At 45.0% G+C, this 24,751-nt stretch overlaps 1 protein-coding gene across 1 annotated transcript in view; it reads right to left on the bottom strand.

Moving 5' to 3' along the window:
- The window catches only part of rab27b (RAB27B, member RAS oncogene family), a 152,231-nt gene extending 127,786 nt beyond the window's left edge, over window positions 1-24,445 (bottom strand). Inside the window, exon 1 of the mRNA XM_080197843.1 lies at window positions 24,331-24,445. Coding sequence (XP_080053969.1) covers window positions 24,331-24,335 — 5 coding nt within the window. The 5' untranslated portion in view covers window positions 24,336-24,445. The remainder of the gene's footprint in view (window positions 1-24,330) is intronic.
- Between the last annotated feature and the right edge of the window lie 306 nt (window positions 24,446-24,751).

Here is a 24,751-nt window from a genome sequence, read left to right on the forward strand (position 1 = left end):
CTGTTGGTAATGTGGGGGCCCTCCTGTCTGACAAAAGTGGCCTGGATGGAGTTTGCAGCAGAGGTTGGCAATTTTGAAGTCCACAAGCAAAGCTGGGTCTCATAGGAAAAATGGTTTTTTTGCTTCCATTCTTGACACTTTCAGCCAATCTTTTCGATGCACTCCACATTGCAATCCTTCAAAATTTGTGCAACATGCAATGAAAGTGCTGGCAGCAGCAGTGCGTGCCCTGACACTGGCACAGAGGGGCCAGTGCTGGAAGAAAGTGAAGACCTCATTTGGGCAGCAAGGGTGAGTAAGAACATAAGAACATAAGAAATAGGAGCAGGAGTGGGCCATCTAGCCCTTCGAGCCTGCCCCGCCATTCAATAAGATCATGGCTGATCTGAAGTGGATCAGTTCCACTTTCCCGCTTTCTCCCCACAACCCTTAATTCCCTTGTCTGTCAAAAACCTGTCTACCTGTGACTTAAATATATTTAGCGAGGTAGCCTCCACCACTTCAACAGGCAGAGAATTCCAGAGATTCACCACCCTTCGAGTGAAGAAGTTCCTCCTCAACTGATCTAAACTGTTCCCCCCACTTATCTTGAGGCTGTGCCCTCTAGTCCTGTTATCCTTTCTAAGCGGGAAGAATCACTCTACCTCTACCCTATCCATCCCTTTCATTATCTTATACGTCTCTATAAGAGACCCCCCCCATCCTTCTAAACTCCAACGAGTACAGACCCAGTCTATTTAGTCTCTCTTCATAGTCCAACCCCATCATTCCCATCCTGGAATAGAAACAGAAATATAGAAGATAGGAGCAGGAGAAGGCCATCTAGCCCTTTGGGCCTGCATTGCCATTCATTACGATCATGGCTGATCATCCAACTCAATAGCCTAATCCTGCTTTTTCCCCATAACCTTTGATCCCATTTGCCCCAAATGCTTGAATACATTCATGAATACATTCAATGTTTTGGTGTCAACTACTTCCTGTGGTAATGACTTCCACAGGCTCACCGCTCTGGCTAAAGAAATGTCTCCTCACCCTGTCCTAGATGGTCTATCCCGAATCCTGTAACTGTGACCCCTGGTTCTCGACTCCTCCACCATTTGGAGTATCCTCGCTATATCTACCCTGTCTAGTCCTGTTAGAATTTTGTAAGTCTTTATGAGATCCCTCCTCATTTGTCTAAACTCTGGCGAAAACAATCCTAACCTCGTCAATCGCTCCTCATACATCAGTCCTGCCATCCCTGGAATCAGTTTGATTAACCTTCGCTGCACTCTCTTGAGAGCAAGAACATCCTTCCTTAGAAAAGGAGACCGAAACTGCACACAATTGTATAGACGTGGTTTCACCAAGACCCTGTATAATTGCAACAACACATTCCTGCTCCTGTATGCGGAACCTCTTGCAGTGAAGGCCAACATGCCATTTGCCTTCTTTATCAGCAACAAGAGCAACATAATTAATTTTCCTGATTAAAAGTTTCAGAGTTCAGCCTTTGATTTCCCTTTGATCATTTAGACAGTAAGCAAACATCTCGTCCCACCTAAAGATGTAACCACTTTGAATGTACCTGGCTCTCAGGTTCAAATTTCACTCCAAATTATTTGGAGTTGGCAGGGGTGGAGGTGCAGAGGCGAAGTTAGTGAGTTACACAGTTATATAATCTGAGTGAAAGCAAAATACAGTAGATGCTGGAACTCTGAAAAGAAATACAGAAAATGCTGGATAAACTCAACCAGTCTGGCAACATCCGTGGAGAGAAACAGAATTAACAATTTGGTCCTGTATGGCTTTTTCTGAGGAATCATACAGACTTGAAGTGTTGGCATGGATTTTACCCACGTCAGGTATGCATGGCGGGCATAACTGGGAGCAGCTGCACAATTTTCCACATTGGCAAGTGGATGCCAGTCTTGAAGCTGTACTGGAACAGCTTGGCAAGAGGGCTGACTAGTTCTGGAGCATAGATATTCAGTCCTATAGTCTGGATGTTTCTTGATCCATAGCCTTCATTACATTCAATGCACTCAGCCATTTCTTCGTACCATGTGGAATGAATCGAATTGGTGGAAGACATTAGTCTGTGTCTCTCCAAAAGGACAATCATGAATAACGCATCTGCGGCTGGCAGGCTGGTGAAGATGTTAGCTTTTCATCTCATTTTGGCACTCTCAACACCTGCTCCACACCCAGTCTGGCACATATGCCCTTCGGGGCTGGGCCAGTTTACTCAGTAATGGTGCCACTAAGTCATCCATGGTGATGGGCACTGAAGTCCCCTACAAAAAGTACATTCTCCTTCTCCTGAGTGGTCTTTATTCATCAGCAGAGGGAGGGAGGAAGACTGAAATCAACAGGAAGTTTCCTTGCCCAGGAATTGAGACTTGAGTCAAAGTTGATAGCCCCCAGCAAACTCCCTCCTGACTCACCGACAAAGAGTCATCCAGATTCAAAGCATTAGTTCTGGTCTCTCTCCATATTTGCTGTCAGACCAGCTAAGATTTTCCAGCATTTTCTGTTTTTATTTCAGATTCCAGTATCTGCAGTAATTTGCTTTTATCCCTCCTGACTATGTGCTGCCTCCTCTGGTCTGTCCTGCCAGTGGTCACAATACACACAGGGACAGTGATGGGGGAGTCTGGGACATTGTTTGAATGGTATGATTCAGTAATGACCATGTCACATTCTTGCTTGACTAGTCTGTGACACACCACTTCCAGTTTTGGCACAAGCCCACAGATATAAGTGAGCATTTTACATTTGTTTGGGCTGGGTGCGCTTTTCTCGGTTCCAGTGCTTAGGTTGCAGTTGGGTTGTTCAATTTTAATTTTAATCTTCTTTATAGCAGTATGCTACAACTAACTATCTTGTTAGGATACTGCAGAGGACAGTTAAGAGTTAACCACATTGCTGTAGGTCAGACTGGATAAGGACAACTGATTCGCTTCCCTGAAGACCAGTAGTTAAGCAGATGAATTTTTACAACAACCACTAGTTTCGTGGTCCCATAGCTGATGTTAGAATTTTCCAGAATTACTGAATTAATTAATATTCCTAAACTGCTGTGGGATTTGAACATGTGTCCCTCTGATTCATTCAGCGGCAGGATGGCACAGTGGTTAGCATTGCTGCCTCACATCACCACGGACCTGGCTTCAATTCTGGCCTCAGATGACCGTGCGGAGTTTGTAAATTATCTTCATGTCTGAGTGGGTTTCCTCCGGATGCTCCTGTTTCCTCCCACACTCCAAAGTTAGTGGTTTGGGTTGATTGGCCATGGTAAATTGCTCCTTAGTCAGGGGACTAGCAGGGTAATTACATGGGGTTACAGGGCTAGGGCCTGTGTGGAATTGTTGGTGGTGCAGAATAAAGGGTCTGCAGCGTAGAAATAAAGCAACATTTTACACTGATTACCCATTGAAATGTCTTCTCGAGAACTGCAATTCTCAGAATTTTTCAATTAACGTTAGAATGTTTGGTGATCCATTTTATTTGAATTAGTGCAGTTATCCTGAGCTAACCTGAAACATGTCTCCGTCAAATATTTTGAATATGGCTTATTTGAATTGATAGTGTATGACTGCAGTCAAAGGGGGAGCCCGAGTTTTCACCAACTTTTTTACTCAAAAGAGAGATTAGATCATAGAATCCCTACAATGCAGAAAGAGACCACTCGGCCCATCAAGTCTGCACTGAAAACAAACCCATCCAGTCCCTATCCCTGTAACCCCAAGTACTTATCCTCTGACACTAATGGACAACTGGTCTTGGCCAATCCACCTAACTAGCACATCTTTGGAGTGTGGGAGAAAACCGGAGCACCCAGAGGAAACCCATGCAGACTTGGGGAGAATGTGCAAACTCCACACAGACAGTGACCAAGCCGGGAATCAAACCCAGGTCCCTGACACTGTCAGACAGCAGTGCTAACCACTGTGCCACCATGCACCCTCAAGAGAAGGGGACTGGGCAGTGAGAACTGGAGTTTTGGATTATGTACATGTCTGTTTCCATTTTGTTTCTTTTCAGGTGCGTTATGCATATCAATCGCAAAGCTATATCTCTGGCTTTAATGGCAATGAAAATCAGGGTGATGTGTGGAATGGCAGGCCGATGCATTATTGACCATTCTATGCAGCTACCCACAATGAGCTTCACTCCCATAGTGAGGAAGGTGGGCCATTTTCCTCTCACAGCTGGGACTGTGAAAGATGTAATGTATTGTCAGAAAATGCAAGGCAAAGTATTTTATAATGGATGCTGTATCAATATAGATGCAGTTGGAAATGACTGACAGAGCTGGATGCTGTGTAGCTTTGACTCTAATGGATTTGAGACCATAGGAATAATTAAAGCAATAGAACTGAATTACCAACACTGTATTACATTTCCATCATCCTCATGTACACCCCAGCAACCACGATTCAGCAGAAACGATAGTTTGTTCTGCATTTATACTTCCACATAGTCCGTGGAATTTCATGAACCACAATACCATGTGAAGATCAGAGATGATGAAGTAGAACATTCTCACAGCATCCCTATGGTTCCAAAGTCCAGGAGGAAAATGATTTTCCGATCCTGCTGTAATTTCCGTGAGTGGGAACCCAAAGTGCCTCCCGCCGCCCCCCCTCCAAACTCCCCAGCCACCTCCCTCTCTCCGTGATGAGCAGGGTGGGCCTTTATACGCAATCATGTGCTCCCCACCTCATTAATTATGCATGCACACAGATCATGATGCATCTCACAGCAGAGTGGCTCGGAAGCTGTCATGCCCCGACTATTGGGTTAGCCAGTGATTCACCACGTCAGGGCACCCAGATCGCCTGGAGAAAACAACAGCACTGGCCTCACACTTCAGCAATGCCTTGTCGGAGACCTGGGTACACATTCCCATGGATGGGAGCAAGAGGCTCACTGGACATAGTGCAGCAGCTTGGGTGGTCAGTGCCACTGGGGTGCAGAGAAGGACTGACCCGCATTGCAGGAAAGGGGTGAGTGCCACCAAAGTAAGTGAGCCTTCTATTTGCTGAACTCATCTCACCATTTTTTGAATTTGTTCTGGGATGTACGTAGGCATCAATGGCAAGGCCAGCATCTGTGCCACCCATCCTTAAAAGCCAGAAGGTGCTGGGGTGCTGCCTCATTGTCACTGTACAGGGTTATTGACCCAGCTACACTGAAGGCACAGCCATTGTGGGGGCAGTGGAGGTGAGTGGGTGGGAGTAGAGTGTAATTTGCAGATGCTGGTGATCCCAGGTCTCTGCTGCCTTTGGCCTTCTTGCTACTGGAGCTTACAGGTCTGGAGAGGGCTGCCAAAATAGCCTTGGGAATTAGTAGTAGTGTATCTTTCATATAGAGCCAGAGTCGTAGTGGTTTAAAATATGGAAACAGGACCTTCAGCCCAACTTGTTCATGCCACCCTATTTTTTTAAACCTCTTAGCTAGTCCCAATTGCCCGCTTTTGACCTATATCCCTCTATGCCCATAGTACACACATAGCTGCCACTTGGTGCTCAGTGGACTGAACATTCAGGATGCTGGATGGGATGTCAAATCAAGCAGCCTGCTTCATCCTGCCTGCTGTGCAGCTTCCTGAGTGCTGCTGGTTACCCTGGTTCTTGCGTGTAAACCCTACATCTCTCTTCCTCCTCTTAGAATCTCTGCAGTACAGAAGTTTGGGTTTCTTTATTAATGTCACAAGTAGGCTTACATTAACATTGCAATGAAGTTACTCTGAAAATCCCCAAGTCGCCACACTCCCATGCCTGTTCAGGTACACTGAGGGAAAATTTAGTATGGCCAACGCACCTAGCCAGCATATCTTTCAAACTGTGAGAGGAAACTGGAACACCAGAGGAAATCCATGCTGACACAGGGAGAATGTGTTGCCCTGAAGGAAGCTAATCAATCCATCAAGCCTGCACCACCCAGGCCCTATCCCCATTATTTAGCCTGATAATCCCCCTGACCTGTGGGTGGCACGGTGGCACAGTGGTTAGCACTGCTGCCTCACAGCGCCAGGGATCCGGATTCGATTCCCGGCTTGGGTCACTGTCTGTGCGGAGTCTGCACATCATCCCTATGTCTGCGTGGGTTTCCTCTGGGTGCTCCAGTTTCCTCCCATAGTTGGAAAGATGTGCTGGTTAGGCATATTGGCCATGCTAAATTCCCTCTCAGTGTACTTGAACAAGTGCCAGAGTGTGGCGATTAGGGGAATTTTGCAGTAGCTCCATTGCAATGTTAATGTAAGCCTATTTGTGACATTAACGAAGAAACTTAAACTTCTGTACTGCAGAGATTCTAGGAGGAATCAAATCCATTCCTTCCACGGCCATGTATCACTGAAGTGCCTCAGAAGAGAAGCCAGCTTCACAGAGGCTTTGTCTCTTTGCCAAAACCGGCACAAGAATCTGAATTAAACAGATGGCGACAAGTAAGCTTAGCATGTAGCACTGTGCTCTTTGAACATATGAGAATGGACAGGTGATCCACTGAGATTGTTCCAGCTTGGCATTACCCTCTCCTTCTTTCACACAGCTGTAACAATCCTGTAAAACAGGCAAAAGAAAGAAAAGTCTACAGCAAAATGACACTGAAAGCTTTAGTAAATTCCTCAATAAGCCCTGAAGAATATCAGGCTGGACACCATGGTGACTGGGTGAAAGACTCACACAAGCGCTTGTGCCTACACTTTTCTCATATCGGGACTGGATTTTTCCAAGCAGGTACTCTGGCTTCATGCTGAGAAAAACAAAGTAAAAAGTCTGACAACACCAGGTTTTAGTCCAACCTATTTATTTGATAATATACTCACATATTATCAAATAAATAGGTTGGACTAAAACCTGGTGTTGTCAGACTTTTTACTGTGTTTACGCCAGTCCAACGCCAGCATATCCACATCGAGAAAAACAAAATCAGACAGATGGTTTAGTTAACGGGAGAAGGCAGGGTCAGGGTGGGCATGGCGATGGTAATGGGTAAAGGCTCTGAGGGGTGGCGAGGGGGAAGGAATGTGGAGCTGTATCGTGATAGGATCCAGGGTAATGGGGGGAGGTTCAAGGACAACAGATAGGAAAAGAATGGCGATATTGGATGAGTTTCTGGTGATGGGGGATAGTTGATGGGTGATGAGGGAAGGTAGGTGGTGGCGAAAAATGTTTGAAAGATGCTGTGCACCATTTTTTTCCAAGTTGCCCTTGACCACACAGTTCATCAGCCAGTGAGCAGGATCTTTCTGGGCGGGTAGAATGGAAGATTAGCACAAGAGCCCGACTGAAGGGATGCCCAAATAATTCAGGCAACTGGATGTCAAACATACTTACTTGTGTTCTTGTATTCTCCTTATGGTGAAGCCCACATTGCAGCATGTCTGTTCCTGACCATCATAATCTCAATATCTCAGCAAACTGCGGAGCTGCCTTTCATTCTGTCATTCAGTGGCAGGCATGAAGGAAGGAAGGGAAGGAGGCGGGTCCCTCTACAGGCACAGCCCAAACAGGGCGGCCAATTCACAACTCCAAATCTCCATTTTCCTGGGTGAATGGTCATGGCTGACAAAGGCTCACGTGGTTAATTTTTCTATGCTGTCAAGGCAATGGTCTCTCTTTCGTATTTTGAGGGTCATGGAGGTAAGTGGAAAAGTGTTCACATGGGATTTCTTGCACATGGCTTTCATCACCCTGGAGAAAGATCTATGTCTTCATGCACATTCATGTATGAATAGGAGAAACACCCATTCTGACCCTCCATGATGTCTTTTAGCTAGAAGAGATGGGGTGAAGTCTAGGTGAAGGGCTTAATACTGGTCTGCCAGCATTGTGATGGAGGGACATGTAAAGGCTATGCTCACTTATTTTATCCTGCATTATTAGTTTCTCTGATACTGTGCCATGGATGGCACAGTGGTTGGCACTGCTGCCTCACAGCGCCAGGGATCCAGGTTCGATTCCTGGCTTGGGTTACAGTCTGTGCGGAGTTTGCACGGTCTCCCTGTGTCTGCGTGGGTTTCCTCCGGGTGTTCTAGTTTCTCCCACAGTTGAAAGATGTGTTGGTTAGGTGGATTGGCCCTGCTAAATTCTCCCTCAGTGTAACCGGACAGGGGCCACAGTGTGATAACAAGGGAAATTTCACAGTAACTTCACTGCAGTGTTAATGCAAGCCTATTGTGACACTAATAAATAAACTTTGTGCATCCCCCTTACTTTATACTGGCACATTTTCTGAAGCCTTTATTTGTCTTAGAGCTCCTATTTAGTACTCACTATCAAAATCCCTCTTCTCCTCATCTTCTCCCTCCACCTTAACTACCTTACTGAAAATCTAACTTTTTCAACTTTTCCATGAAGCTTTCGATTGCATCTCTGAGTGCTCCCACCCTGACTTGGCATCTGTAACTGTATCTCCATCGTGAGGTACTTTGGATTTTTTGTTTACACGGGTGCTTTCTAAAAATCAATTTAGACACATTAGAACCTTCATTTCTTCAACCCCCTTCTCAAGGTACTTTTCACTAGTTTATAATTATGACCTGCACAGTGAGGGTAGCTCATTAAACTACTTTAGCAGCATCTCTAGCTCATGTCATTCTGGGAGGTAGAGGACCTCCTATTGAAGTTCTACTTTTGAAGTCACTGCCACTTCCCTGCCATACAGTTACAGAGGACTTTGTTTCCCTTAGAGTCACATATACAAAATACAGCCCAGAAAAACACCGTTCAACCTAATAAATCTGCATTGGTTCTCTCCAAGGGTAATCCCATTAGTTACCTGCTCATCCCCCTTATTCCTGAACCTTTTGTTCCTTAAGTGTATATCTAATTTGGGTAAGATGGGTATAGAGGGACATGGCGCAAACACAGGCAATTGGGGCTAGCTTTGTGGTTGAAAAAAAGGGCAGCATTGTCAAAGAGCCTGTTTCCAAGCTGTAAACCTCTATGACTAATTTCCTTTTGAGTCTTATTATTGAATCTGTGTTCTCCTCCTCCTCAATGGGGTTGTTCAAAACCCCAACCAATATCCTGAGTATCATAGTTCTTTTTTTGTCACAATAAAAAATATAAGCAGTTACAGAGGGTACACAAACCTAGGGTTTTGAAATTCTGTGGGGAGTTCTCATGTCACCCTGGGAGCACCACTGGATCATGATGTGGAGATGCTGGCATTGGACTGGGGTAAACACAGTAAGAAATCTGACAACACCAAGTTAAAGTCCAACAGCTTTATTGAGTAGCAAAATCCACTAGCTTTCAGAGCGCTCACCTGACGAAAGGGCAAATAAACTTGTTGGATTTTAACCTAGAGTTGTGAGATTTCTTACTGTGAGCACCACTGGGTGGCAGGGGCATTTATAATATGTTTCACCCCTACTCCCCTATGATACATCTACTACCACTGGGGGGATAACTGAGACAAATGGTGCAAAGGTTCGGCCTTTTGTGTTATTTCTCTGAGAGCTCCGCTGATGTCTGAGGACATTTTGGAAAACCCCTTGAGGACATTCAGAGCTTGTAAGGCACTGCCACAAGATCTAGTGGGGAATTATCTCACAAGGAACAAAACAGCAAGGGAGATAAAATCATAATGGGCATTAATCACTTAAGATCCACCATCCTTTCCCACCGCTTAACAAAGCCACATGAGTGCAGCACACCAGCAGTAATCTGCACATTCAGCATGGCCACGGGGCACATACATCTCAATGTGTATCACTTTAATATTAGAGCCACACAACAGGAGATTTCTCATCCACTTAGATGGAAAATTATGCAGGAACGTGGCCTCTGCATCTGGCCTTCTGATCAGTGATTCTGTCTTCCAAGTTATATGTAAGGAGTATCAGTTTGGAAAATCTAAACCACAGTTACATAAGTGCGATTTTTATTTTTAATTCGTACGTAGCAGCACAGGAGATCCATTATTATTCAGCATGTCACACTGCTAGACCTTGGGAGTGGCTGTTTGTGTTTCAGATTTGTATCTATTCCTGGTTCTTATCTTGTTTTCACACAAGTGGAGGAAGACAAAAATATGATAAGGAGTTGCAACATGTTCTCCACTTTCAAGGACTAACAAAGTGATCATCATAAAAACTGGTCTACTGTATTGAAAGAACAAACCCAATCCATTGCATGTGGAGTGCAGCATGCAAAGGGGATGATTCTCCCAGCCTGCTGCGCAGCTCCAGCAATGTGACGGGCCAGGTCACATCAGCGGAGGCCGTTTTGCAGGCTTCCCACTGGGTGGCCAGACCTCTGCACGTCTCCCAGTTGAGGATTTCCAGAGTAATCAGCTCCACGCCGGAAATCAATGTCATTAGCAGGCCCGGGACTGCAGTCTCCAGGCCCGCTTGCATCTCACCTAACCCCTCGCCACCTCCAGGAGTGATACACTCCAACGGGATTTGTTACTGCTCCCCACTAATGGGGAGCTGGCGGCCGACCTTGCTGGAGTAAAGAGAGGCCACTGAGGCCCACCCCAGGAGGTCATGGGTTGGGTGGGTGTCCTTTGAGCAAAGCCAGCCTGGACCCCTGGCACTGCCCAAGGGGCAATGCTTAAGGGGTGCCTTGGCACTGCTCAGCAGGCACCGGGCAGTTCCAAGGAGGTGGGGTCAGAGGGGGGCCTATTGGGGGAGTGGGATGATATGTTAGGATGGGGTTCCCACAATGGACAGGTCAGCGATTGGGAGGCCGGCATGGGGGGGGGGGGGGCACTGCATGTGCACCGGTCTTCACTCTGACAAATCACGCATATGCACTGGCCCACTCAGCACTCTGCTGCCAGCGTCCCAGGCGGGAATAGGCCCCACACCCTGATTTTCAGAGGGAATCATGCTCAGGCGCTGTGTGATGCATGTTCTCCATGTGTCTGCATGGGTTTCCTCTGGATGCTCCAGTTTCCTCCCACAGTCCCAAGGTGTGCAGATTAGGTTGCTTGGCCATGGTAAATTGCCCCTTAGTGTCCCAGGGTGTGTATATTAGAGGGATTAGCAGGGTAAATATGTAGGACTTTGGGGTTGGGCCTGAGTAGGATTGTTGTCAGTGCAGACTTGATGCATCAAAAATTTTCTGCACTGTACAGTTTCTATGATTTCTTTGATGACTGATCCAGTTCAGTATCTGGTCACTGGCAACCCCCAGGATGTTGATGGTGAAGGATTCAGTGATTGTAATACTATTGAATGAGAAAAAATGGTGAACACCTTGTTCGAGATGGTCCTCACTTAGCGCTACTGGGGTGTGAACGGCCCTTAGAAGGTTTAATATAAATAGCCAACATTTTGTGTCACAATGATCATGTCTTCCACATCTACATTTAAGAGTAACAGGAGTACAGAATATAGGGCTAATGGAAGGACTCTTAGTAGTGTTGACAAGCAGAGAGATCTCGGGGTACATGTGCATAACTCCCTGAAAGTTGGCACCCAGGTTGATAAGGTTGTTAAGAAGGCGTACAGTGTGTTAGCTTTTATTGGTAGAGGGATTGAATTTCGGAGCCGTGAGATCATGTTGCAACTGTACAAAACTCTGGTGCGGCCGCACTTGGAGTATTGCGTACAGTTCTGGTCACATTATAAGAAAGATGTGGAGGCATTGGAAAGGGTGCAGAGGAGGTTTACCAGGATGTTGCCTGGTATGGTGGGAAGGTCTTATGAGGAAAGGCTGAGGGACTTGAGGTTATTTTCATTCGAGAGAAGGTTACGGGGTGACCTGATTGAGGCATACAAGATGATCAAAGGATTGGATAGGGAGGACAGTGAGAGTCTTTTTCCTCAGATGTTGATGGCTAACATGAGGGGACATAGCTTTAAATTAAGGGGTGGTAATTATAGGACGGATGTCAGAGGTAGGTTCTTTACTCAGAGGGTAGTAAGAGCATGGAATGCCCTGCCTGCAGCAGCTGTGGACTCGCCAACTTTAAGGGTGTTCAAATGGTCAGTGGATAGGCATATGGATAACATTGAACAGTTTAGGTTAGAGGGTCACTAGATTGGTTCCACTGGGGGTCGGCGCAACATCAAGGGCCGAAGGGCCTGTACTGCACTGTAATGTTCTATGTTCTATGTACATAAGCTTTCACAGAAATGTGCAGCACTGTACTTTATCCCAGTGCCTGTTGATTTATTTCTTTGGAAAATCAAGAAAGATTTTGATGTTGCGAGAATATTTTAATATTGATTCCCACCTCTATCCATCATGATGTACGGACGCTCTGCCAATCCCAAGTTATGTAGTTAACTGACAGGAAACAACTTGCATTTATAATCTTTTACTACCTCAGGATGTCTCAAAGAGCTTTACAGCCAAATAAGTAATTTGAGACTTCAGCTGATCTTTTAATGCAGGATAAGCAGCTGCCAGTTTACAGACAGCAAAGCCCCATAATCTGTATCGATCAAAGAATAATTAAGGTCAGTGCACCAGAGGACTTCCCGACTCATCTTAATTTATTAGTGTCAAGGGGTATTTTACAGCTGTCCAAGAGGGCAGGCAGATACTCGGATTAAAGCCCCGTCATCTCCAGTCAGTGCAATACTCACTTAGTACTGTACTGAAGTGATCACATTTCTGGAGTGTGATTTACTTTCCTTCCTAAATGTAAAGGTACAACCACTGAAGAAAAACTTCTGCTGTCAAATCCAGTGATTGGTCAAGCTCAAAAAAGGAACATACAATGTAGGAGCAAAAACAGGCCATTCTGCCCCTCTGTACTGCTCCGCCATTTGATAAGATTGTGGCTAATCTGTTTCTGTTTCAAGTTCTACATTCCCATCTACCCCAAATAACCTTCTATTCCCTTTGCCTAAGAATCTATCTACCCGCACCTTAAAAATATTCAGTGGCCCTGCCTCCACTGCCTTCTGAGACAGAGAGTTCCAAAGTTGCACAATTCTCTGAGGGAAAATATATCTCCTCATCACTGCCCTAAATGGGCAAACATTAATTGTAAAACAGTGTCCCCTAGTTTTGACTCACTCACAAGAGGAAACATCCTCTCAACATCCACAATGTCAAGACCATTCAAGGTGTTATATATTTTAATTCAGTCACCCCTCACTCTTCTAAACACCTGTGAAAACAAGCCCAGTCTGTCTAACCTTCCCTCATAAGAAAATCTGCTCATTCTAGGTATCAATCTGGTAAACCTCATATTATAATTTAATTACAAGAAGTTTTCACTGATTCCTGTCTGACATCGTGTGTAGTGGTTATTTTTCTTGCTAATTATTATTAGCTAATTATTAGCTAATTTTCCAAATTGACCTAAGGTGATGATTAAATAATAGAAGCAAGTGATACGGCCACTTTTGTTTGCTTTATTCATTCTCAGGATGTCGGCATTAATGGCAAGGCTCATCTTGAGTTGCCCTGAGCAAGCAGTGCTGGGCCTGGAAACACTGTGGTGAAAGTATTCTCAGAGGGCGGAATTTGTTTGAAAATAAGAGACAGTTAATTTCTGCGTCCCAGTCCCAATGGTTTATGAGGTCCATCCACCTGGGTGATTTGACTGGAGCAGTCCATTGACAAGCTGTTCTTGGAACCCTGTCTAATTAACGATGGCTGGTGCGCTGCGCAGATAGGAGTGCCAAGTGGAGCACCCAAGGTTCAGGGCAATTGGCAGCCCCACTGCGAGATGCAAGCAATCCTGAAGGTTGAGGCACCTACTGAGAACTTCAAAAAAATCTTCAAATAATCACAGCTGCCAGGGCACATTGACCTGAATGACATGCATCCTTGGCTGTGGCCCTCTGGCATCTGAGGCCCTAAAGGAGGAGCAGCAATTTAACAGAAGCTTTACTGCTTTCCCCTCACCTACCTACTGCCAGGAGGCCATTCCCAGGCATTTGCTCTCAATGGGGATGCCTGTCTGCCACTGGGAATGACTTGATGGCATCACCATTTTGTAGCCAAGTGGACACCCAATTGTTCACAATTACCTGGTCGCTGAGCGAGTAGCTGATGCCTGTTTCACTCTCCTCTGACAACATGTTAGGGAGCTGTCCAACACAGATTTGTCCAAAAAAAACCACAGTAATTCTCTACTTGAAAGAAAAAATTGTGCGTGTGATGTGCAAAAAAAAGCAATAATGTCATCAAAATGGTGTCAGAAGTTCAAAGCCTTCTTTCAAATCCATTGATAATTTTACCGGAATTAGCAATGTGAGAGAATTTGTCTAGATGTATTTCTTATCTCACTTAGTGAGATAAAAAGTGAACAAAGCAATCCATCCCTACAGCAGAGACTCAATCCAAACTCACTCCAGTTCAACACGGGCAGAGACGTCAGCACTATTACCAATCAAACTCTTCCAATTAGTCATCCCTTTTAATCCAACACAGATGGAGTGGGAGTAGAATCCCTACAGTGCAGAAGGAGGCCATTTGGCTCATCAAGACTGCACTGACCACAATCCCACTATCCTACAATCCCCAGAACCCCACACATTTACACTGCTAGTTCCCCCTGACACTAAGGGGCAATTTACCATGATCAGTCAACCTAACCTGCACAGCCTTGGACTGTGGGGGAAACTGGAGCACCGAGAGGAAACCCACACAGACATGGGGAGAATGTGCAATCTCCACACAGACAGTCAGCTGAAGCTGGAAGTGAACCCAGGACCACAGTGCTGTGAGACAGCAGTGCTAACCACTGTATTACCTTGCCACCCATAGCAATACTTAGTATAATTACTGTTTAGGTTTCTTTTTGTATTTGATTTCTGTGCAGGAACTTCTTTTAATATTCCTTCTTTGGTGTAATTGCACATTTGATTGAACCATGGGGTTTTTGTAAAGGATTAACTAATAACTTGATTTGTTAAATATCAACGTGTGCTCATCTTTCTTCCCTTCATTATAAAGATGGAAAGTTTGAGAACCTTTGCTTTGCCTGACTGGGGTTTGCCATCTTTATGATTTTGAATCTTCTTGCAATGAATGCTGATGATGTTTAAGATTGAAATCTATTAATGTGCTTCCTTCAATGAATAAAATCTTTGGTCTGCTCCTTGCTCTTATTTCATTTTTTTCCTCCTTCTCACATTTTTGTCTTCTCTGATATCATGTGTTTCGCCTTTTACTTCTGTTTATAAGACTTCCAATCTGTCTCAGGGGTGTGTTTCTCCCAGTGGTGCCACTTCTAATTTTCATTTACTCTTCCAAGAATTTGGGAACCAACCAACCAGATGGCACTATGATGTCACTGACTGTATCTGCATATATGCAGGAACAGCTCTCCCTAGTGCTGTGGTGCATTAATATAGAAACATAGAAAATAGAAGCAGGCGCAGGCCATTCGGCCCTTTGAGCCTCTTCCACCATTTATTTTGATCACAGCTGATCATCAAATTCAATATCCTGATCCTGTCTTCCCCATACCCCTTGATCCTGTTAGCCCCAAAAGATTAATGTAGCATTTCCAAATTTCCATCCCTATCTCCAAACCTGCTTCTATAAGGTTCCACTCACAATGTTATCTGGAGACCTCTAGGATTTAAGTGATACCACTGAATGGCACGCTATGTCATTACAGTAATTAAATTGTATCATGTTGAAGCAGGACAGGAGTAATACATAGGCCAGGTGAGGTAAAGCCAATAGGTTTCCTCAGCTTAAGAAACTTAGTGAATCAGTTGTATTTTATGACAATCCAGCAGCTTATGGACTTTTTACTAATGTCATTACAGATTTCTGTTATTAAACTGATATCACATTTTGAAATCTCCAAGAGATTTGAGCTCCGGTTTTGGGGATTACTAAACACAGCAGCACAATTTACATATAATGAATCACTCTGAAGTGCAGGTACCCCCGATGATAAACACAGCAGCCATTCTAAACGCAGAAAAGTCTTACTACCACTGGTGAGATGAATGACTATTTGATATTTTTCCATGGTGTTGTCTGAAAGCTAGCCAAAATACTTGAGTGAACTCCCTATCGACGGATTCTTAATGTCTATGTAAGTCACTGGAGTAGTCAAGGTCTCAGTTTAAAATTACATTGAAAGAAACCACCTCTACTAAAGCAACATTCCCTCAGTGATGCGCTTCACCCATCTAGATTATGTGCTCAAATCCTGGAGCTATGGTACATGCAAATAGAACATAGAACATAGAACATAGAACATAGAACATTACAGCGCAGAACAGGCCCTTCGGCCCACGATGTTGCGCCGACCAGTTACAAAAACAATGACCCACTAGCCTATACCAATCCCTTTTCGTCCATAAACCTATCCAGAGATCTCTTAAACGCCCCCAAACTAGACGCATCTACAACTGCAGCAGGCAGGGCATTCCAATCCCTCACCACCCGCTGGGTAAAGAACCTACCCCTGACATCCGTCCTGTAGCTACCCCCCCTTAATTTAAAGTCATGCCCCCTCGTGCTAGCTTTCTCCATCCGAGGAAAAAGGCTATCACTATCCACCCTATCTAAACCCCTAATCATCTTATATGTTTCAATAAGATCCCCTCTTAGCCGCCTTCTTCCCAACGAAAACAACCCTAGATCCCTCAGTCTCTCCTCATAGGACCTCCCCACCATACCAGGCAACATCCTAGTAAACCTCCTCTGCACCCTCTCCAACGCCTCCACATCCTTCTTGTAATGCGGGGACCAGAACTGCACACAGTACTCCAAGTGCGGCCGCACTAGAGTAGTGTACAGTTGCAACATTACACTGCGACTCCTAAATTCAATCCCCCTACCAATAAACGCCAAGACACCGTACGCCTTCTTGACAACCTTATCTACTTGATTCCCAACTTTCAGGGATCTATGTACACACACACCTAGATCCCTCTGTTCATCCACACTATTCAAAGTCCTCCCGTTAGCCCTATACTCGACACATCTGTTGCTCCTACCAAAGTGAATTACCTCACACTTCTCCGCATTAAATTCCATCCGCCACCTCTCGGCCCAGCTCTGCAACCTATCTAAGTCTCCCTGCAGACTATGACACCCTTCCTCACAATCTACCACACCTCCAACTTTGGTGTCATCAGCAAATTTACTAATCCACCCAACTATACCCTCATCCAGATCATTAATAAAAATTACAAACAACAGTGGCCCCAAAACAGATCCCTGAGGCACACCACTCGTAACTGCACTCCATGATGAATATTTACCATCCACCACCACCCTCTGTCTCCTATCTGATAGCCAATTCCTGATCCAACTTCCTAGATTACCCACAATCCCATACATCTGCATTTTCTGCAGAAGCCTACCATGGTGAACCTTATCGAACGCCTTACTAAAATCCATAGGTATACAATTTATTCCTTGGGGCAAGCTCATTTTACAAGAACTGATTTACAGCAGCCTGATGGATCTGGAAAAACCTTCTGCTACATTTCAATATCTGCCCTCAAAGTGACCTCCTCCACTTGCCTACATGTGCTTCTTCTTCTTCCTCTCAGCGTGCACACTACATTAAGCTGTCTTACATGTCTTCAAAGTCTTTCAAACAGCCACACATTCATCCACTTTAACTCATTTTACAGAAGTTTCTGGCAAACATTGAAGAAAGACCTTAGGAACCACACTGTGGCACAGTGGTTAGCCCAGCAACAGGGACCTAGGTTCGATTCCAGCCTTGGGTGACTGCCTATTTAGAGTGTACGCATTTTCCCTGTGCCTGCGTGGTTTTCTTTCGGGTGCACAAGTTTCCTCCCACAGTCCAAAGATGTGTAGGTTAGGTAGATTGGCCATGGTAAATACGTGGAGTTACAGGGATAGGGTGAAGGAGAGGGCCAGAGTGGAATGCTTTTTCAGAGAGTCACTGCAAACATGATGGGCCAAATGGCCTCTTCCTGCATCGTAAGGATTCTATCAATTCTATAGTCCTAACAGGAGAATCTTGGCACAATGCAAACTCTGACACCAATCACCATTGCAGAGAGAGCATACACATTATGGATAGCCAGGCCGACAGCCATACACTTTTCTTTTCCTCTTCTCTTTTCACTCAACTTTCTCTCACACACGCACAAGATAACCAATGTGGCATGGCACTGCCATTCATCTATCAAGGTTTACCAGTATGAGTATGTGTTATCCTTGTCCATCCTCTCCTTTATCTATGTCCTTTTGACAATTTGCTGAGGCAGTTGTGTGGACAATGGTGTGGACCATCTGCCCTCTCCCAGGATGACAGTATCTGGACACTTCTCCACCCCTTCAAACAATGGCCATCGTGGTATCAGAAAGACAACCTCCTCAGCTGAGAGCAGTGGACTAAGCACATATCCTTCCCACCTCCAATGCTATAGCCAATGGGGAAGTACATCTTGGCAGCACCAATATAGACAGAAGGGCACACTAAGTTCTCTTGCACAGTTCTTGTAATGCAATGAGTTGATCAACTATGTTGAGATTTTAGTGTGCAGGCTATTCCTGTAATAGCAATGACAGGTAATGTGAATATTAATATTGGCCTTGGACTGGATGGAATTTTACGGAGGGTCTAAGCACTAGGACAACTGGTAGACATGACCATGAATTCAAGAGAGTGTTTCACAGAATCATTCTTCAATCAGCTCCTAATGAAGACCTTTGACCAAAAGTAGTTGATGGAATCTCCTCCTTCTCTGTCACCCTCTATGTCATGTTGTGGGTATGCCGGCGTTGGACTGGCGTAAACACAGTAAAAAGTCTGACAACACCAGGTTTTAGTCCAACGTATTTATTTGATAATATATTAATTTGATAATATTATCAAATAAATTAATTTGATAATATTATCAAATAAATAGGTTGGACTAAAACCTGGTGTTGTCAGACTTTTTACCCTCTATGTCATCAGCATCATCTACCTCATGATGATGAAGGTCTTCATTCAATTGTAGCTCCAGACAAAGTCCCTGCAGCTACCAGGAAGACAGGCGCAGATCTGCGAATGCTCTGTTGATCACACACCATTATAAGGAAATGAAAGGCCTTGCCATTCAAAAGCAGTTGGATCATCTGTAGCAGACTACAAGGCGATATGGGTGCAAACAATAACATCTTGAATTTGAGGGAAGGTTGCAATCAGTTCTGACTTCAGATCCCTAGGCCAGTGGTTCTCAACCTTTTATATGTCAAGACACACCTCTATATAAAAGGATATTGAAGCACACCTCCTATTTTCTCTGTCTTCTTTCCTTACCAGGAACTTTGTTATAACTTCTCCCAGTCTTCTTGCCTTTTTTTTCACTTTTCCCTGTCTCTCTCTCACTTCTCCCAGGGTTACTGCCTGCCATTACACAAGGACCTTACTAATCCACCCGCTACTCGTCTCCCATCATGCCAGCCAGAATGGCTAAGACCAGTGAGCCTAACAGCAAAGGCCCTGTGGCAGCAGGAATGGAACCAACCTGCCACCAGTAAAAACCATTTCCTCACCACAGATGCCACAGCCCACCCACCCAGCTTCAACCTGCCATGCCAAGATTGGGCACTTCACAACTATTTCCGCGCTGGCTATGGCCTTTGTGCAGCAAATTGGAGCAAGTGGGGCCTTGCAGGGAACCCGAACTGGAGCTGTGCTGCACCCCAATCAATAAATCACATCCTTGAAGAATGCCCGCCAGCATCATTCAGCTGAAGGCTCAGAGAGCTCTATTTAGCCATTGCGGAACCTATTGCCTGGCTTGGTGATTAGTGCATACATTAAAAAAGATGTCCAATGAACCTACGTATGTAGCTTTTCAGCTGCTCCGCAGACCCTAATGGTGGTTTAGATGCCTCTCTGCTGTTCCATCAGCCTGGTGCTCGGCAGCACTCCCATAGTGGGGATTTTCCATTGGAGTGGGCTGTGTTAATCCACACTCCCATCTCAACAAACCCACCCACCATCAGCGAAGGCAGAGACAGATTCTCAATTGGCCACTTCAGGATTATAGCTTGTGTCCTCATCCCTGTGATCTGTGTGGGATCTTTACCCAGAAATGGACCTAACACCAAAATATGCTTAGAAGAAAAGATTCCACGCGTGATGCCAGTCAGCTGTTGAACTGCAGACTGACTGATGAGAACTCTAGTGCTTCCAAGTCCCAGGCAAATAAATCAAATTTTACTTTCTGGGCTTGTTGTTGGCTTGGTCACCAATAAGAAACATCTACATAAATACTAAAACAGCAAATGGGCACCTATATATGTCACAGCATCCCTATTATCCCTAATGTGCCCTATTTAACAGCACCTGCAACTTGACTCAGGTGGGCTCTCTGGTTTTCCAGTGGCAAGTCCTTGAGAATACACTGCTGACCATACCCTTGCTGGAAGAAGGGCAGTAATTCATACCCTAACACAGAGGAAGGTAGTAGCAGACTACAAGTGGACATAGACAGACTGGTGAACTGGGCACACACATGGCTGACTAAATGTAATGCACATAAATGTGAAGTGATACATTCTGAAAGGAAAAAACATGATGAAACGGTAAACTAAATGGTACAAGAGGGGCCCTGGGGAAGAGATTATAGTGGTTACAGAAACATCTTTCAAGATGACAAAACAAGTTGAAAAGGCTGTTCAAAAAGGCACAGGCTTTATAAACAGAAGAGTACAAAAGCAAAGTTAAGCTTAATATCCGGACATTGTTGGTTAGGCCTCGCTAGAGTTATGTGTTCAATTTGATTCGCTTTATTATTGTCACACGTATTGGGATACAGTGAAAAATTATGTTTCTTGAGCACTATACAGGCAAAGCATACCATTCATAGAGTACATAGGGAAGAAGGAAAGGAGAGGATGCAGAATATAGTGTTACAGTCAATGCGGGGTAGATCCATCCAAAAGTCTGATGGCTGCAGGGAAGAAGCTGTTCTTGAGTCAGTTGGTATGTCTTTTGTATCTTTTACCTGATGGAAAAGGTGGAAGAGAGAATGTCCGGGGTGCGTGGGTCCTTGATTATGCTGACTGCTTTTCCAAAGGAGTGGGAAGTGTAGACAGTCAAAAGCTGGGATTCGACCGGCTCGCTCCACCCATCGATGAGCAGAGTGAGCTGGTAAAATCGCGCGAGAGCCAAGAAGTCAGGATCATGGCCTATTTTGCGGATCTCGCAACCTTACAAGAGCCGGATTTCCGGCAAGGTCAGTCTCTCACCAGAAATGGGTGAGAGGCTTAATAATGAATAAATTATTTAAATATATTCTAATCTTCATTTGCTTGTATTTAGTGAGCCCGGTGCCCAATCGTTCAGGCTCTCTTGCCTTTGCGGCCTCACTGGATGACGATCTCTTCAACAAAGGAAACAACTGCTCCCCATGAACGGGAACAGTCATGTTGCCCTCGTTGGTGGAGCCAGAGGCCATTGAGGCCCCTCAGTGAACCAAGGACATGGGGGAAGGGGTGCCCCTTGGACAAACTGTCAGCCTGGCATTTGGCAATGCCCAATGGGTAGTGCCAAGGGCAGGATTTATAGGGGGGCAGGGCCTGAAATGGCAGCCCAACTGGGGAGGGAGGGGGAGGGCTGCTGTGTTCTGCCTGTGATCAGATTTGAAGGGGGGGTGTCTGCCGAAACTGAGGTCTGTACATGCACCATAGCTCTGTCTGCAGTGTGACTGGTGAATTAAGCCCAGCCCACTGCCTGCAGTTGCTAGAAATGGTCTAGCCCGTATTTTCAATGTCTAAGTCTGTAAGATTGGGTGTGAAAGCTTGACCAAAAAATGGATCAGGAACACACTCCCATTTTCACACGAGCTGGACACTTATAAAGTTCCATCCAATGGATGGGAGGCCAGTTTGCATGATGGTCAGAGCTATGTTCACAACTCTTTGTAGTTTTTTGCAGTCTTGGTCAGAGTTGGAGCCATATCAATCTGTGAAACATCCGGAAAGCTTGCTTTCTATAGTGCATCTGTAAAAATTCATGAGAGTTGTGGCGGACATGCTGAATTTCCTTAGATTCCTGAGAAGGTAGAGGCATTAGTGGGCTTCCTTAACTTTATGATTCTTTAGGAATGATTTGAAAGCCTTGCAGGGAATGCAAAAACATTTGGCAGCATAAATACCAAAGATGAGGGTCTTTGCTAATGTGCAGAGACTAGAAAATTGTGTGGAAGTTTGGTAGAATAGAAATGAATTCCAGAGTTGGGATGAGAGTAACTGGGCTGGGGACCATGGCGGAGTTTGACCTGATGTAGTGAGTACCAGCTGTGGCTCACCTTTGACTTGCAAGGCTCTAGATTCAAGTTCCACCTCAGGGGTTCAGGGTAAAAATCAAAGCTGACATTCCATTCCAGTGCAGTACTGAGGGAGCACTGCACTGCTGGAGATGCCATGTTCCAAGTGAAATGTTAAACTGAAGCTCCAACTGCCCTCTTGGGGTGGATATAAAAAATTCCAATGGCACTATTTTGAAGAAAAGTAGGAGAGTTAGCCCTGGTGTCCTGGTCAATATCTGTCCATCAATCAACATCAGGAAACAGATTATTTGTTCATTACCACATTGCTGTTTGTAGAGGTATGCAGATTGAAAGCCACGTTTCCTACTTTACAGCAGTAAACTACACTGCATAAAGTAGTTCATTGGCAGTAAATGTATTTGAGAGATCCGGTGAACATGAAAAACACTATATAACTGAAGGCCTTTCTTTTATCAAGCAGCCCTAGAAAAATTGAAGTCGATCTAAATAAGGATAAAGCTTTCCGCTCGTTAGAATCATACCAAGTGCAAGAAAGTGGTGGTGGTTGGTGGGGGTCAATCATCCCAATCCAAGGACATCGCTACAGGAATTTCAAAATAATGCCCTAGGCACAGCCATCTTCAGCTGCTTCCTCAATGCCCTTCCTTCCATCATAATGTCAGAAGTGGGATGTCCGCTGATGACCGCACAATGTTCAGCGCTATTCACAATTCACAGATGTTGAAGCAGTCCATGCTCATATGCAGCAAAATCTAGACAATATCCAGGCTTGAGATGATAAGTGGCAAGTAACACTTATGCCACACAAGTGCCAGGCAATGACCATCTCCAACAAGAGAGAATCTCATCATCGCCCAATGACACAATGACATTACCATTGCTGAATCCCCCACTATCAAAATCCCTGGGGTTACCATTGACCAGGAACTGAACTGGGCAAGTTATATAAATACTGTGGCTGCCAGAGCAGGGTAAAGGCTAGGAATTCTGCGGTGAGTAACTCACCTCTTGATTCCCAAAGCCTAAACAACATTTACAAGACGCAAGTCAGGCATGTGATGGCATAGTCTCCAATTGCCTGGATGAGTTCTGCTCCAACAACACTCAAGAAACTCAACACCATCCAAGACAAAGCAGTCCGCTTGATTGGCAGCCAACCACCAGCTTCAACGTTTACACCTTCCACCATCAATGCATTGTGGCAACAGTGTGTACTCTTGACAAGGTACACTGCAACTCACCAAGATTTCCTCAACAGGATCTTCAGAACCTGCAAACTCTACCGTCTAGAAAGGCAAGTACAGCAGAAACATGCGAACACCACTGCCTGCAAGCTGCTTGCTGGGCCACTGATCATTGTGACTTGGAACTAAATCACCACTGTCACTGAATCGAACCTCTGGAACTCCCTTACTAACAGCACAGTGGGTGCACCTACACCATATGGACTGCAACGGTTCAAGAAGGGCAGAGGTAATTGGGAATGTGCAGAAAAATGATGACTTAGCCAGTGACATCCTGGGAGTAAAAGAATTTCAGCAACCCTTATATATACACTCAAAATTCTTAATGATTAGCAGTTGTCAACATTATTGCCTGAATTACATCAATGACTACAATTCAGAAGTACTTTAATGTAAATCTGTAAAGTGCTCAGAGGGGATCCAGAAAGGCGCTATATAAATGTGAGCTTTCTCGTTCACCTCTCTGGACTAGGGTGAGCGTACAGATAGATAGATGTTCATTACCCGTCAGTGTGTGGAACTTTCTCCTCGCTAGCTTCTTTCGGCATCTCGATAATGACACTGATTCCCTCTGCGACAGCTCATTAAAAAGTGACACACCGCAGCCTGGAACCGTGAAGATTAAGGCAAGGGAACACAAGTTTACAGAGGGTGCACCCAGAATTGGACTGTAGCTCAGCAGTTAGACAGACAGATACAACACTTCCTTCTCTTACAGCGGGCTCGAATGTGCAAAAAAAGAGTCCTGATATAAAACATGAAGAAGGAGAATCTCAATAAATCTGGGAGGCAAAGGCATGTCCAGCAATCTATTTACTGGTACACTAAAATGCAAAGAAAGTCTGTGGGGAAAAGAACTAAAATGATTTTTTTTTAGAAAAAAGCCCCAAAAGCAAAGCCCATAAAGGAAAATAATGCATACAGATATCTACTTACTTCATACGGCTGGCAGGTTAACCTTCTTCAACAACAAAAAATGCAAATAACTAGTCCATTCCTTTGCTGGTCTTCAGCACAGATCTGATCGCACACAACTGAGATTTTCATCCAGTTTTCGCAAGATTTGCTACGACAGCGGGAGAGATACAGGGGAGGGGGGATGGGAGATAGGCTTCACAATCTGTTCGCCCGGGTCCAGTCCACTCGGGAAATCTCCACACGGAACAGGAGAGGCAGAGGGCGAGCTGACTGCTGTGCAATTGCCAGAAACCCTCCTTCTCCTCCTCCCAGTGTCCTGAGGACTGATCGCAGCGGCAGCAGCTCAGTGCTGGTGCTGAGCTCCTCCATCCTGGAGATGGAGCAAACTCCGGGACCCTCAGGTCCTAACGCTACTGCACTTCCAGCAGCAGCAACAGAA

This window comes from Carcharhinus amblyrhynchos, chromosome 1 (genome assembly GCF_965287045.1).
Source record: "Carcharhinus amblyrhynchos chromosome 1, sCarAmb.v2.hapA, whole genome shotgun sequence".
Lineage (NCBI taxonomy): Eukaryota > Metazoa > Chordata > Chondrichthyes > Carcharhiniformes > Carcharhinidae > Carcharhinus > Carcharhinus amblyrhynchos.